General features: G+C 32.7%; 1 protein-coding gene across 1 annotated transcript in view; it reads right to left on the bottom strand.

The window, feature by feature from the left end:
* Positions 1-4,686: 4,686 nt before the first annotated feature.
* The window catches only part of Dnaaf6 (dynein axonemal assembly factor 6), a 42,363-nt gene continuing 33,033 nt past the window's right edge, over positions 4,687-14,016 (bottom strand). Inside the window, exons 6-7 of the mRNA XM_046420859.2 lie at positions 12,896-12,981; positions 4,687-8,064 (exon numbers count right to left, since the gene is read on the bottom strand). Of these exons, the coding sequence (XP_046276815.1) occupies positions 7,935-8,064; positions 12,896-12,981 (216 nt within the window). The 3' untranslated portion in view covers positions 4,687-7,934. The remainder of the gene's footprint in view (positions 8,065-12,895; positions 12,982-14,016) is intronic.

Here is a 14,016-nt window from a genome sequence, read left to right as displayed (position 1 = left end):
GACCTTTAAAGTCTGTAGTCCAGCAAGCATTGAAAAGGAAATTTAGAAAGGAGGATGCAGAGAAGGTTATGTAGGGCCAACAGCATCTGAGCAAGACAGAGCAAAGGGAAATCAAAATTGCATAGCATGCACTGTTGACTGCCTCTTTCTAATTCAGTCTCCCTGGGGCGGGAGTGGGGGTGGATTTCTGTAATTTGTCTGTTTGTGGAGGGTGACCTTTGTCAAAGGGGGGAGACTTTTTTTATTTGCATATAGTTCCACGTTAACTTTGGCTTTGCTTTTCCATGAGGTCAGGTCTGTGTTATCCACATGGAAAGGTTCTAAACATAAATAATTACCTTTCACCCTCACTATTCATCCAATTAAGAACATTCACACAGTATATTAGATAAAAGGACAACTTAGATTGAAAGGTGAAAATGTATTTTTCTGCATGGGGTAAGAAACAAACAATAAAACATTTAAACAAATTGGCAGGGTAAGGAAAGCCGTTTGCTTTCCAGCATCTCTCAACTTAGATGTTCATAATGAGGCTTTGGAAATTTGGACTGGTAATTCAGTGTAAGACCTATCCATGTGGTGGAGGATGCATTTTAAAGTCAAATAGAAACATTTAAAAATTATCTTGTCAGGGAAGTTGACTAAAAGTGCATTGCACTCAAATTCCCTTGCTTTATAATATATTACAAATCATATATTACAAATCAACAACTGCTGTTTTAGCAGCAAAATTTATGGATGATTTTATGGTAAAAATAAATGGGAGAAGGCAGAGTGTGACAGTGAATGTTTTAAACATATTTTATAATGTTCAAGTCTAGAATTAGGAGGCCAAAAATTAATTGTTCCAAAATAAATTCCAGACTGATAGAGTTGAAAGTAAAAGAGCTTTAAATTATCAGAATGAAAATAAGTGAATAACCTAAGAATGTTACATTAAAAAAAAAATTCCTACTAAAAATAGTGAGGTGCTAGACTGTAGCTCAGAGGTAGATCACTTGCCTAGCATGTGCAAGGCCCTGGTTTCCATCCCCAGTACCACAAAACAAAACAAAACAAAACAAAAAATCTACAAACAAAATTGAAAGGCAAAGAACATCCTGGGGAAATTTTTATAAAATATAATACCAATAGATAACTTAAATATTCTTAATATATAAGAAGCATTTATAAATTGATAAAAATGTTAAATATTCTAATACAAAAACTGAGTAAAAGACAAGAAAAAATAATCCTCAAAACCAAATCATAGGGCCTGGGGTTGTAGCTCGGTGGCAGAGCGCTTGCCTAGCATGTGTGAGGCACTGGGTTTGATCCTCAGCACCACATATAAATAAATAAATAAATAAATAAATAAATAAATACAAGTATTCTGTCCAACTACAAGAAAAAATTTAAAATATCACAAATGGCCAATAAGTGTATGAAAAATTGCTCACCCTCACCAGTATATCAAGGAACAGAATTTGTAAAATAATATTATTTTTCCTTATTAAATTAGAAATGATAAAAAATAATTATGATATTCAGGTTTTCTTAGGGTATAAAGGAATGAATACCAGTAAAAACTTATTGATAATTTGGCTAAATTTATTAAGATATTTTTAAATGATCCAGGCACAGTTGCTCATGCCTATAATCCCAGAAACTTGGGAGGCTGAGGCAGGAGAATAAAAAGTTCAAAGCCAGCCTCAGCAACGGCAAGGTGCTAAGCAACTCAGTGAGGCCCTGTCTCTAAATAAAATACAAAATAGGGCTGGGGATGTGGTTCAGTGGTCGAGTGCCCCTGAGTTTTCAATCCCCACTATGTATGTGTGCAATATGTGCATATATATATATATACTTTTTTTTTAAACATGCATATTTATTTCATTTCTAGGACTTTAACCTAAGGGGAAAAACACAAGATGTAAATAAAGAGAAAGTCTAATAATGCTCATGACAGCATTATTCATATAGAAAAAAATAGAAATATCTACTTCATTATTATTGGACATTCAGAGTTAAGAGTCAGTAAACTATGTGTGTGTGCGTGTGTGTGTGTGTGTGTGTTTAGCTAACTTTATGTTGCTGGGACAAAATACTAGAGATAATGAACTTATAAGAAGAAAGAGAATACTTTGGCTCATGGTTTCAGAGAGTTTCATATACCTCTGTTTAATTTACAATCATGCTGAAGAGTATTTGTTAATATGGGAAGATATTTGAATTATAATATTAAGCAGACCAGCCATTTCCAGCAATATAGTAAATTAAATTAGCTGAAAATCCCTTTGATATAAACTTCCATAGTGCAAGATAAAATATACAAAAAGTGTTTTAATTATGTAGCTGAACTCCCAAGAAATAAAGGAAAACCTGGAGATGCCAGAAATAAGGGAAAAAATTGATGAAAACCAGAGTGGTAATGTTATAAATGGAAACCGTATTTGTCTCTAGAAGGAAGTTTCAGTTTTCAAAAACCATAGAGATAGAAGATTAAGTCTTGGGTCAAAGGGTCATTTCATAAAACTGGGTTCCTGGGAGGGCTGTACCCTCCATAAAAGGTTGGAGTACAACAAGGATTTGCATCTTGGCATAGGGAAACAAGGAATATTATGTTTCTCTGTCTAAGCTCAAGGTGGAAGGATAAATGAATGTCATCTGAGAATAAAAGCACAAGCCTGGAACTCATGTAGGTTTTAGTTATTTGTTAATAACTTTATTTATTTATTTTTATGTAGTGCTGAGGATCGAACCCAGGGCCTTGCATGTGCTAGGCGAGCATTCTACCGCTGAGCCATAACCCCAGCCCCAGGTTTTAGGTTTTAATGTATGCCATGCCTGGGAACTATTTTCCTAGGGCTTTTAGCAAGTAATGGCAAAACTTCTTTGAGGGGATTCTCCCACAATGTAGATCACAAGAGATTTTCAAGTAACTTTTAAAATCCCATTACAGAAGATTTCACAATAAAAACTATATAAGTGAATTACCTACTATGAATGAGAGTCACTGAACATAATCATCAGCAAGATTAGGAATCTGAGAATTATTAAAATAAGGAATAATTTTAAGAAAAATCATCCAATATTAACAGCAAAGATAGATATAAATTATAAGACAGAAGCTAAAATACATGGGGGATAGAATTAAAGGCTCAATCTTTTTTTTTTTTTTCTTAAATGGTTCAACCTTTATCCAAGAGGAATTCCAGAAGAAAACTAGAGAAAATTCGAGAAAGGTAATCTTCAAAGAAACAATGCCTGAGGATTTTCTAAGACTGATAAAAGACTGAAGAAGCACAAATATCAAGTAAAACAAATAAAATTAAATCTCAGCCTAGACATATCATAGTCAATTTGCAGAACACCCCCACCCCCACCAAAAAAAGCAAAGAGAAAGCAATTTTAAAAATTACCAGAGAGAAAAAATAGACTACCTACAAAGGAACAACAATGAGACAGATGAGAGACTTTTAAATTGCAACAATATAGGTAAATAATATCTTCAGAGTTCTGAGGGAAAATAACCATTAACCTACGTTTCTTAACCCAGGTAAATTATTATTCTAGAGTGAGGGCAATAAAAACATTTGCAGAAATGAATTGAAAGAGTCAAGAACTCACAAATTCTTGCTGAAGGAAATGCTAAAGTATATATTTGAGAAAGTAAATAGTGAGGTGGAAAAAGGAATGGTGAACAGAGATAACAGTAAAGATGCGGATAAATCTAAACAAGTATAGACTATAAAAATGATGAGGATGAATAATTTGGAGATATAAAAACAAAGTGAGAGAGGCATTGTTGGGTTAAAAGTAAGTCCTTGAATTATTTTAACAGAGGGTAGAACTACTAACAAACTTTAGACATGTAAGTCTTTAAAAAAAAAGGAACAGAAACAGAATATATAGCTTCCAACACTTTAAAGAAAATAATAATTTAAACAATTGATTAATGGGAAAAATGCAAGGAAGGAGAAAAAGTGTAGATAAAGCACAATAAAAGAGAACTCCAGTGCTAAGATAAGATAAATTAATTCAAATGTACCATTAGACATAGTAAATGTAACTGGACTAAAACTTGTGAACTTAAAAACAAATCTTGTGGGTATGGTGTTGCATGCCTGTAATCTCAGCTACTCTGGAGGCTGAGGCAGGAGGATCATAAGTTTGAGGCCAGCCTCAACAACTTAGTGAGGCCCTATCTCAAAATAAAAAAAAAATAAAAATAAAGGGAGTGGTGGGGGTGTAGCTCAGTGGTAGAGTGTCCCTGGGTTCATTCTCTGGTACAGAAAAAAAAAAGTGCTTCTAAACACAGAATCTTTATTGAATTAAAAATTCCAAATTTTAGCTAAAGGCTGTCCATCTTATCTAAAACATGGAAACCATGAAAAGTGATATAAAAAGATAACAAATATTATTAGGGACAAAGAAAGAGTCACAACATACTGATAGAAGGAATAATCCACAAGGAAGATACAGCAATTCTAAATCTCACTACCTAAAAATACAGCCCCACAAATTGATAGAATTACAAAAAGAAACCGATATATCTGTAATCAGTGGTAAATTGTAATATACCTTTCCATGTTGAAAAAGTAGACCAAAATTAACAAGAATGTAAGAAATTTGAACAATACAATTTAGAAAGTACTTGAATTGACATATACAGAATTCTGTACTTAACAATTATAGAATGTTCATTTTTTAAAAATACTCATAGATCATTTACCACACTGTTTTACTACAATGCAATAAAATTAGAATTCAGGAACAAATGATAATTGCAAATGAATGCACTTGGAAATTTTAAAAAGTAAGTTATATAACCAGTTTGTGCTAAATATCATCCCATTTAAGAAAAAGTATCTATGGTATGCATTGGGAAAAACAAACTGGAAACAGGCACTAGCTTATAGGTATTTTCTAGTTTTGTTTTATTTTAAGGGTTTTTCTATATTGTTAAAGTTTCCTGCTTCGGTGTTATCATCGTGTATTTTTTTTCTAACTAGAAAAATCAGGAATAAATTTTATTTAGAATAACACATGGAATAATAAATTGCCTGAGCTATTGCTTTTTTTTACAATTATTGCTTCCTAATATATTCTCTTCCCCCAAGCACTGAGAATAAAGTTCAATTACTAGCCTTAGCCTAAAAGATTCTATAAGATACTGTTACAGCCTAATTTTCTAACCTTACTTACCTCCATTCACATTCCCCCAGGTTCACTCTACTCTAGCCTAGAGTTCTTCATGTTCTTTCCACCCTGGGTCTTCACATTTGCTATCCTTTGAACCTACTAGAAGCCTTATTGCTTTCCTTCCTGAAATGCCTTCTTTACCTAGGTATTCTTCATTTATTAGCTGAAATGTTAAATTCTTAAAGAAGCCTTTTCTACTTCCCTTTCTCAGACTAGGTTTGGGTACTAGATAGTCTCAAAGTACCCATTCTTTGTCTTCATAGCAGTAATAATAACTTGGAAATATTTGTTTATGTTTTTATTTGGTTATTACTTGTCTTCCTTGCTAAAACTATCTTCTCATGAGGGCAGAGACCACATCTGGTTTGCTCATTTCTACAGCCTCAGCACCTATTACTTTGTCAAGCATGTGCTAAGTACTCAGTGGATATTTCTTGAAAGAATGTATAAATGAATGAATGAGTGAATAAAGATAAATCCCCATAACAGCTACTGGAGATTCTGGAACCAAAAAGTAAGGTGAGAAAGTTCATGAAGGAGAAGCATATATAGGCTATGCTATGCCACAACTGTGGTTTTAATTAACAGTTCTGGTAATGGCTCAGATTTACTGAAAAATGCTGACAAGGTAAAGTTCCTCTTGTACTGTCTTTTCTGCATTTGATTTAGTGGACTATTCCTTTTCAAACGAGAAAAGTGCTGTGAATTAGCTTAAAAATGAAATCACAATATAACTACTGTAGTTTTTCTTCCTAAGGCCAAGGACAGTGAAATAGGATGATTTCTAGAGGAGTGTAAATTACTGAATCACATTGCATTTTTCTTGAAGTTCTATTTCATTAAATAATTGATACAGCATGACATAACCAAGAACCCAATTCAAGTTGGCCTGAATATACTCTATCTTATTTTCCAGAAACAACTTGTACACATTCAGTAGGCTTGGGTAATAGTGGTCTTTGTAATTAGGGCAACTACATAGGAAAAAGAGATACATTTTCAACTGACTTGACTTTTTTTTTTCCTAGAAAAGAAAAATATTGGTTAGACTTGCCCCAGAGTATACAATTTAGGTTATAATCTAAAATTCTTAAAATACACCCTTTTAAAAAAGAGGCTAAGGAAACCAAAGTAGTCTTCACTTTAGGTTTTGTAACATTATTTTGGTTCTGTTACATCATGGACATTCACATTCACAAACATTAGTTTCCATCTTCAACTCTTTCCCCCACAGAAAAAAAAGTCATGGTGGTAGTTTACATGTCAAATTCTCTTAGTTTAGTTTTTAATCTAATCACTTTTTCTAAAATCTCAGTCTGATCCTTCTATTTAATCAAGTCACAAACTAGATGTTTGGTAGTTATACACATAATTAACTCTAGAAAATCTTTTTGAGTATTTATCCCTTAATAGTTCACATGGAAGCGATATTTAGTTGTTCATTTCTTTCAAAAGTTACCCCCAGCTAATTCTACAGTTCTTTTTGTTTTAAAAAATATTTTTTTTAGTTGTAGTTGGACACAACACTTTATTTTTCATTTATTTTTATGTGGTGCTAAGGATAGAACCCAGCACTTTGCACATGCTAGGCGGGCGCTCTACCACTGAGCCACAACCCCAGCACTAATTCCATAGTTCTATAATGATGTGTAAGGTCTAGTAATACCAGTGTAAAAATATAATTTATTTAAAAACAATTATGAAACAAATTCATGCAATAATACAGAATAGACAGTTCATAAAAATAGGCATGTCCAATTAAGAAGAAAGATAGGAAATGAGAGAACAGGATCTGTAAATGTGCATTTTTTTTACAATATTCTGTTTAAATGTCAAGGATTTCGGTTGACTAAACAGAAACATAGTATGCCAAAAGGCATGGCTGTCAATTATTATTGCAGACCAAGTATGTAATTTTAGGCATGGCTGTCAATTATTATTGCAGACCAAGTATGTAATTTTTTGGTGATAGGGACTGAATCCCAGGCCTAGCATATGCTAAGACCATGCTTACCACTAAGCTACACCCTTAAGAATTTTTTTGACTTAAGTATCCAAGCATTGAAAGCATTACTAGGGAAGTCAAACAATACTGTAGGCTCAAGAGTGTTACTTATTCAAGTAAATATATGTCTGGTATGATGCTTCAAATTATTTATAATCCTTTGTTACCTGTATTTTTCCACATTTTTATTGGTGCATTATACTTGTACATAATGGTGGGAATTGTTGTTATATACTTGTACATGCACACAGTATAACAATATAATTTGGCCAATATCCCTGTCATCTGTATATTACAGAATAATATTGAGAGCCTAGACAGAACACTGTAAATCATTTGATCAAATCAATGAAAAGGCAACCAAATGAATTTGTCTGATGATAATAGTGGCCTAATTAATTGGCTTAAGTTCTTCAGATTCCTGAACTAAGTGGAAACTATTTTGCCATCATATTTGTTATGTAATTGATCATGTAGTAATCTAAACTAATAGTAATCTAATTGGTTAAACTGTAATTATTCAATTCAGTAATATAGAATATAGAATAGCTCATTAGTATGAGAAAACAACGTTTCCTAACAGAGTAAGAGAAATGACTGGTAATGATCAGAATATCACTAGAATTCTATATCAGCCATTTAAAACATGTCAGAATAATGGGACAATATAGAAAACATTAACCAAAATTTTCAGTCTTTTAATTTTTATCAATGACATATTAGCACTTTTTCTTCTATTCATGCAGTTTCAAAAGAAATTAACAAAATCCAACTCTCTTTGCACAGTCATGGTGACTTCAAGTGTCTCAGTCTCCAAAATATAGAATGCTTTAGCACTACTGCATTCCACAGGCAGAGGAAGAGTCACCAACAGCTTCCTAAAAATATAATATAAAATAAAAACCTAGAATTAGCTTCTTAAAGTGATATATCACTTTCAATAAAGCAATAGAAAGCAATATATACCACTAGAATATTTTTAAACCCCCCTCCAAAAAAATCCCCACTAATATTTAGACAGTACAAATACTGGATCAAAAATATGCCAAGTACCACAGTATACTATTTGGGGGCTTAAAAATTCAGTCAGATATTTTTGCTCCTTCTCTTTTAAAAAATTGACCTCATATTGCATTGTATAAACATCATCTCAGGCAATGTTTGTAAGAATAGAAGTAGAACCATGCAACCTTAAGTTTGTTGGACAGATCTGTTGCCAGTCATATTTATGTGAAGATAGAATTGGCTGACTGATACAAATCTGAAAATTGGAATAGTTCTATAACACTTCTGCTAAAACAGCTTTAGGTTGAGATTCTACTACAGGTTTAGCTTTTGAAAATCAGGTTTGGAATTATTTCAATACCAGATCAATGAAAGTACTTTTCTCTGCTTGCTTCTGATTCTTTCTGCTACACATTGACAAAAATTCGCTCTGATAGATTGCTGGGTTTATTTTGTGGTTTATGGCTCAGTTGCTGGTAGTTGTATGCTTTAGATGCATTGCTGGGATGAGACATCCATAATTCTGTCCTAGTGGTATGAATCTGAATTATGCATGGGTTCAGCACACACTGGTATCAGAAGAAAATTAAATGCCTAAAACACTTGTTACCTCACATTTTCATTACAGAAGGCCTGAGTGTCTCTACAAAAAGTGGACAGAAAAGATTTTTTATACACAAATCTGTAAAGGATTCTGACATTTTTTAAGGGGCACTTCTTGGATACGTGAATAGAGAACTAGTATTTCTTCCCTCATTTGCAAAGACCTATGTTCAGGGGACTGGGCTTGTTAAAAGTATTTATTACACATTTCTAAGAGAAATTTTCTGTGTCTCTTGCTCCATTTCAGACAGGGTACCAGAAACAGTTCTTTCTACCTGAAGTAATTAAATGGTAAAGTATTTTAATGCCTCTTATAATATTTGGCATCTCAAATCAGTAAGTACACAAAACACTTAAGAGTCCATCCTTTAAAGCTGTTTAAAATATAGTTTGTGCCAGAGTTAGATTTGCTTCATCTCATATTCTATAAATGATAATATATTCACTTTAAAAAGAAGGCAAAGCTTAATGTGGTAGCTTCATTGCACTAAAAGACATCTATAAATCAGCTCAAGAAGGAGTTCCAATGATAATGTGCACTTCTCTGTCCAGAGAGAAATAAATTCCAAAGACAGTTAGTGGCCATTGGAATGATCCATCTAGCCCTGCATTTCTGTCTTGTCCTGAGTAGTATGGCTTCACATACTAAAATTTTGAACAACAGAATCATGAAAGTTGTTTAAGCTCTTAGTAGAAGGGACATATTTTTATCTAGTTTGTTTTGTTGTCTAATATCTGTACAGAGATTTGTATTTAAATAAAATGAAAATCATAAAAATATTTATCATGTACAATTCATTGAAAGACAGCAATGTGGTGCTCCCCTAGTATCTGGCAGACTATAAATGTTTGTTGAATGAATAAATAAATGAATGAAAAACAAATATTCAGGTGAACACCAAATCACATTTTGAATGATTACCATAGAATGGTACTATAAGATATGAATGAACATTTAAACCCAAACCCACTGCCATTATATTGATAATATATTTGCTTTTTAAGATGCTATAGTTTAGGCACTAATCAAATGATCATCCAGTGTTAATTTTCATTAGAAACTAAGTGCAAAAATAATATATGAAAGTAAAAACAAAAAAAAAAATCTATAGTGTAAACTCAACTTTAGAGACTTGCATGCTGAGATTTATATTAGACAGTTTAAATTGATGTTGCTTGGAAGATATTTAAATAAAGGACAATCTTGTTCTGTTCATAAACAATAGTTTTATATTTTAAAAAATGTGGCATTTTTAAGCTTTCCTGTAGGAGATATGCTATTTTCAAAGAAATTGCAGAAATACTTGAGTTGCAATTCTACTATTCCATTTAGAAATTTTTTAGGTAAAGTATCTTTGAACATCAGTTAATTCTCAATTAATCTGAATTAAAGGAGCACAGCAAAGGCATGAATAATCTAAAGCAGCACTTGACCAAAAATTAGATTATATGTCTTTATAATGTACATTTAAAGTGTTCATTTAGGAGACTCTAAGAATTCACTTTAAAAAAAATACAATGAAACCTCATGTTAAGATTATGGTTGAAGATTCTGGGAAACTACCTCATTTTCCCCATCCTTTCTCTCTTCTATCTATTCCATATTGGGGATATACATGCCAGAGTGACCAACTGGGAAAAAAAATGAAGAATTCAATAAACTATTATGTTTGGTTTTATAATGCTAAGTATCTGGGCTTTATGGATAATGCTAATGCCATTGACTATTGTTTGACTGAAATCACTAGTCAATTCAATTAAAATAAATTCATTTTTTCTGCCTTATAGGTACATGAAAAGAAGAATGTTTTCTCTTATATCTTTCTTAGTAGCCCAGTGTGGTGGTGTGTGCCTGTAGCTCCAGCTACCCTGAAGGCTGAGGTGGCAGGATCACTTGAGCCCAGAATTTCAAGACTAGGGATTGAACCCAGGGCCTCACTCATACTAGGCAAGCATTCTACCACTGAGATACATATCCAGCCCTCACAAAATTTTTCTTGGAGTAAATAAACATAGTGTTACAGGATGTAAAAGTTAGAAACTAAAGAAAGTATGTATGAATATCAATATACTAAAAAAACAAACAAATTTCTGATAATAAAATTTTGGATAAGAGCCCGGCACATGCCTGTAATTTCAGTGACTCAGGAGGCTGAGGCAGAAGGATTACAAGTTCAAAGCCAACCTCAACAATTTAGTGAGACCCTACGCAACTTAACGAGATCCTGTCTCAAAAAAATAATGGTCTGGGAATTTAGCTCAGTGATAAAGTGCCCCTGGATTCAATCCCCAAGTACAAAAAAAATGGATAATAGCATGGATGTAAAAGAATGCTCAGATATTTAGGAAAAGTGATAAAACACACTTATTTTCTAATTTCTATCTTAATTAAGTTTTCTTAAGAGATAGTACCTCTGTGTGCTTACCACTTATTATTAAAGTACAGTATGCACAATATTTATCATTTGTGTATATCATTTATATGATTTAGTATATAAGTACACCATGCAAATGACCTAGTGCAGTCCACACTCTATGTGGAAAAGTACCTCTGTGTGAGACTTTCATTTAGTGGGTTCTGATATCCATCTGAAATGACAGCAAAGTCAGAACAGCTGCCTAAAGATTGATGGAGACAGTGAGAACTGCTAGGGAAACGGAAATTAACTCCATGGTGGGTAGATATGTGTGTGCATTTAACAAGTGTGCAGCTATTATAGAAGACTGACTGTTCACTTAACCAACTTTTCTTGCAAGGTTGTGTGGAAGAGTAAACATATGTATAAAATACAATACTCCTTGAAGTGAATGTTAAGAACGGTGAAAGTAATTTTTACAACATGAGACTTTTTGGTGAGAAATACTTTTTTGAAATGATGTAAATAATGAGAAAATATTTGGTGTATACTCTTTTATGGATTATTTTGGGTTAAATACATCTATTATAGCAATCAAGATTAAGCTATGTATGTACATCAGATTGTTTAGGAGAGGTCTACTTTTTATCTTCTTAAATCCTTAAGTTCAACAAAGGAGAATTATAGGTACTGATAATGGAAGAATGAGAATGCACTAGTAACTGCCTGCTCCTTAGACTCTGTTTGAAATGTTTATGAGTTACAGAGAAAGGACTACTGCAGACAACCAATGTGTGCTTACTATTTTATACATCCAGATGAAAAGTGAATAAAACTGACATATTTAGATATTTTAACTAACACATATCAGGTTCCATCAATTGCCTTTTTAAAGAGTTAGTTTTGAGACAGTACTGATTTATCCATTCCTTTTTTTAAAAATTGTTTTGTAGTTGTAGATGGACAGAATGCCTTTATTTTATTTATTTATTTTTATGTGGCGCTGAGGATCAAACCCAGTGCCTTACACATGCTAAGCAAGTGCTCTGCCACTGAGCTACAGCCCCAGCTCTGATTTATCCATTCTTCATGAGAAACACTTTATATCAGAATTTTACTCTTTGTATTGTTTTGGCAACATGATTTGTACATATAACAAATAACAAGTCTTGTGATAACAAGACTATATTTGAGAATATGAAAACATTTAACAGAATTATTCTTCATCTATATTATTTTAAAATGTGTCCATGAAACCTGAGGATCTAGCGATGCATTAGCTCTTAGAATTTTTGTTCTAAGTAATTAATGACAAGAATTTTATTGATTTTTTTAGATGAACATAATCCAAGTTTTACCTTACAGCTCTACAACATTAGAAAAGTTAAAAGATACTGCTTCTCTTATGCCATCACTATACAAAAAAATCACATGTAAGACGTAAAACTTAAGGGGTTTTCACTTCTAGTTATTCTTTTCTGACAAATAAACTATCTGAATGTCAAGGATTATATTTTCATAGTATCAATGCCTCCAAATATATAAATGCAAATTGGAAAAAATCGAACTATTTCCAAACATCTGTATTTATACTATGTAGGTCAAGCATCTGAATAATTAACTGAAATTTTGTGGTTTTTAGGATTTTAGGGGGTGAGGCACAATAATTTGTATACTTGTAAAAAGATTATTTACTACTAAAGACTCATTAGTATTATAATACAGTATTCTAAGTTTTACTCACTTATTAGAAGTCCGAAGATCAATGATCATTTCCTGGATATCAATTTTAATTTCAGAAGGGTTTGTATTGGGCAGTTTAATTTTAACCTGAGAGAAAATGAGAAGGAAAATACTGTTATCTTAGAGCACTAAATTTGAAAAGTATAATAATATATGAAGAAGGAAAAACTAATATCTATTAAGTGCCAACTATGTGCCAGTATGCCCTCTGCTTATATCAATCTTGACAAGCAAGGATTCTTAGCTCCATTTTACAGATAGAGAAACAGAGAGGTTAAGTGAGTAACTCAAGGATAACCGCCTGTAATTTGACTAAGGTTTATCTGACTCCAAAGTTATATAGAAACAGTGAAGTTACTTTCCTATAACCTACATTGTTTGAAGTGCACAGCTAGACTTGGTGGGGACCCTTGACCACCTTTATGTCAGTGGGAAATTTGTCTGAGAAAATGTTTAGTTGTCATATTAGGTGTGGGTTGCTGATGCATCTTGTAGTCTCTAGGTAAAAACTCAAATTTCCTAGGGAGGTGTAGGAATCCAGAAATGTTATTAACATAACAAAGAGAAACAATAGTATGACTTCCACCTCCCAGAAAGGACTACTTTCTGGTGTAGTTAGATTCCTCTTACAAATATCTCATCTCAATTACCACATGGCCCAGCAATTCCACTCCTGGTTATATATCCACAAGAGCATTGAAAATAGGTACTCAAAGAAAACATGTACATAATGTTTTGGTTCATAGCAACATTATTCACAATAGGCAAAAGACAGAAATAAACCAAATATGCATTAACCAATGAATGGATAAACAAAAGTAGTATATCCAACAATGGAATATTATTCAGTCATAAAAGGAATGAAATTCTGTTATATTGACAAACACTGAAAACATGCTAAATGAAATAAATCAGGCACAAAACATGTTTTTTAAGAACTGTCCAGAATAGGCAAACCCAGAGAAACAGAAAGTAGATTGGAGGACCAGGGACTGGAAGGATGGAGAAAAGAGGAAGGACTGCTTAATGGGTGTAAGGTTTCCTTTTGAGTTGAAGAAAATATTCTGGGATTAGATATTGGTGATGGTTGAACAACACTGTGAATGTACTAAATGTCACTAA

The sequence above is a fragment of the Marmota monax genome, unplaced genomic scaffold (assembly GCF_021218885.2).
Source record: "Marmota monax isolate L192 unplaced genomic scaffold, Marmota_monax_Labrador192_F-V1.1 WCK01_AAM20220418_F8-fsc00050, whole genome shotgun sequence".
In the NCBI taxonomy this organism is placed as follows: domain Eukaryota; kingdom Metazoa; phylum Chordata; class Mammalia; order Rodentia; family Sciuridae; genus Marmota; species Marmota monax.
This window is presented reverse-complemented; position numbering and strand designations above follow the sequence as displayed.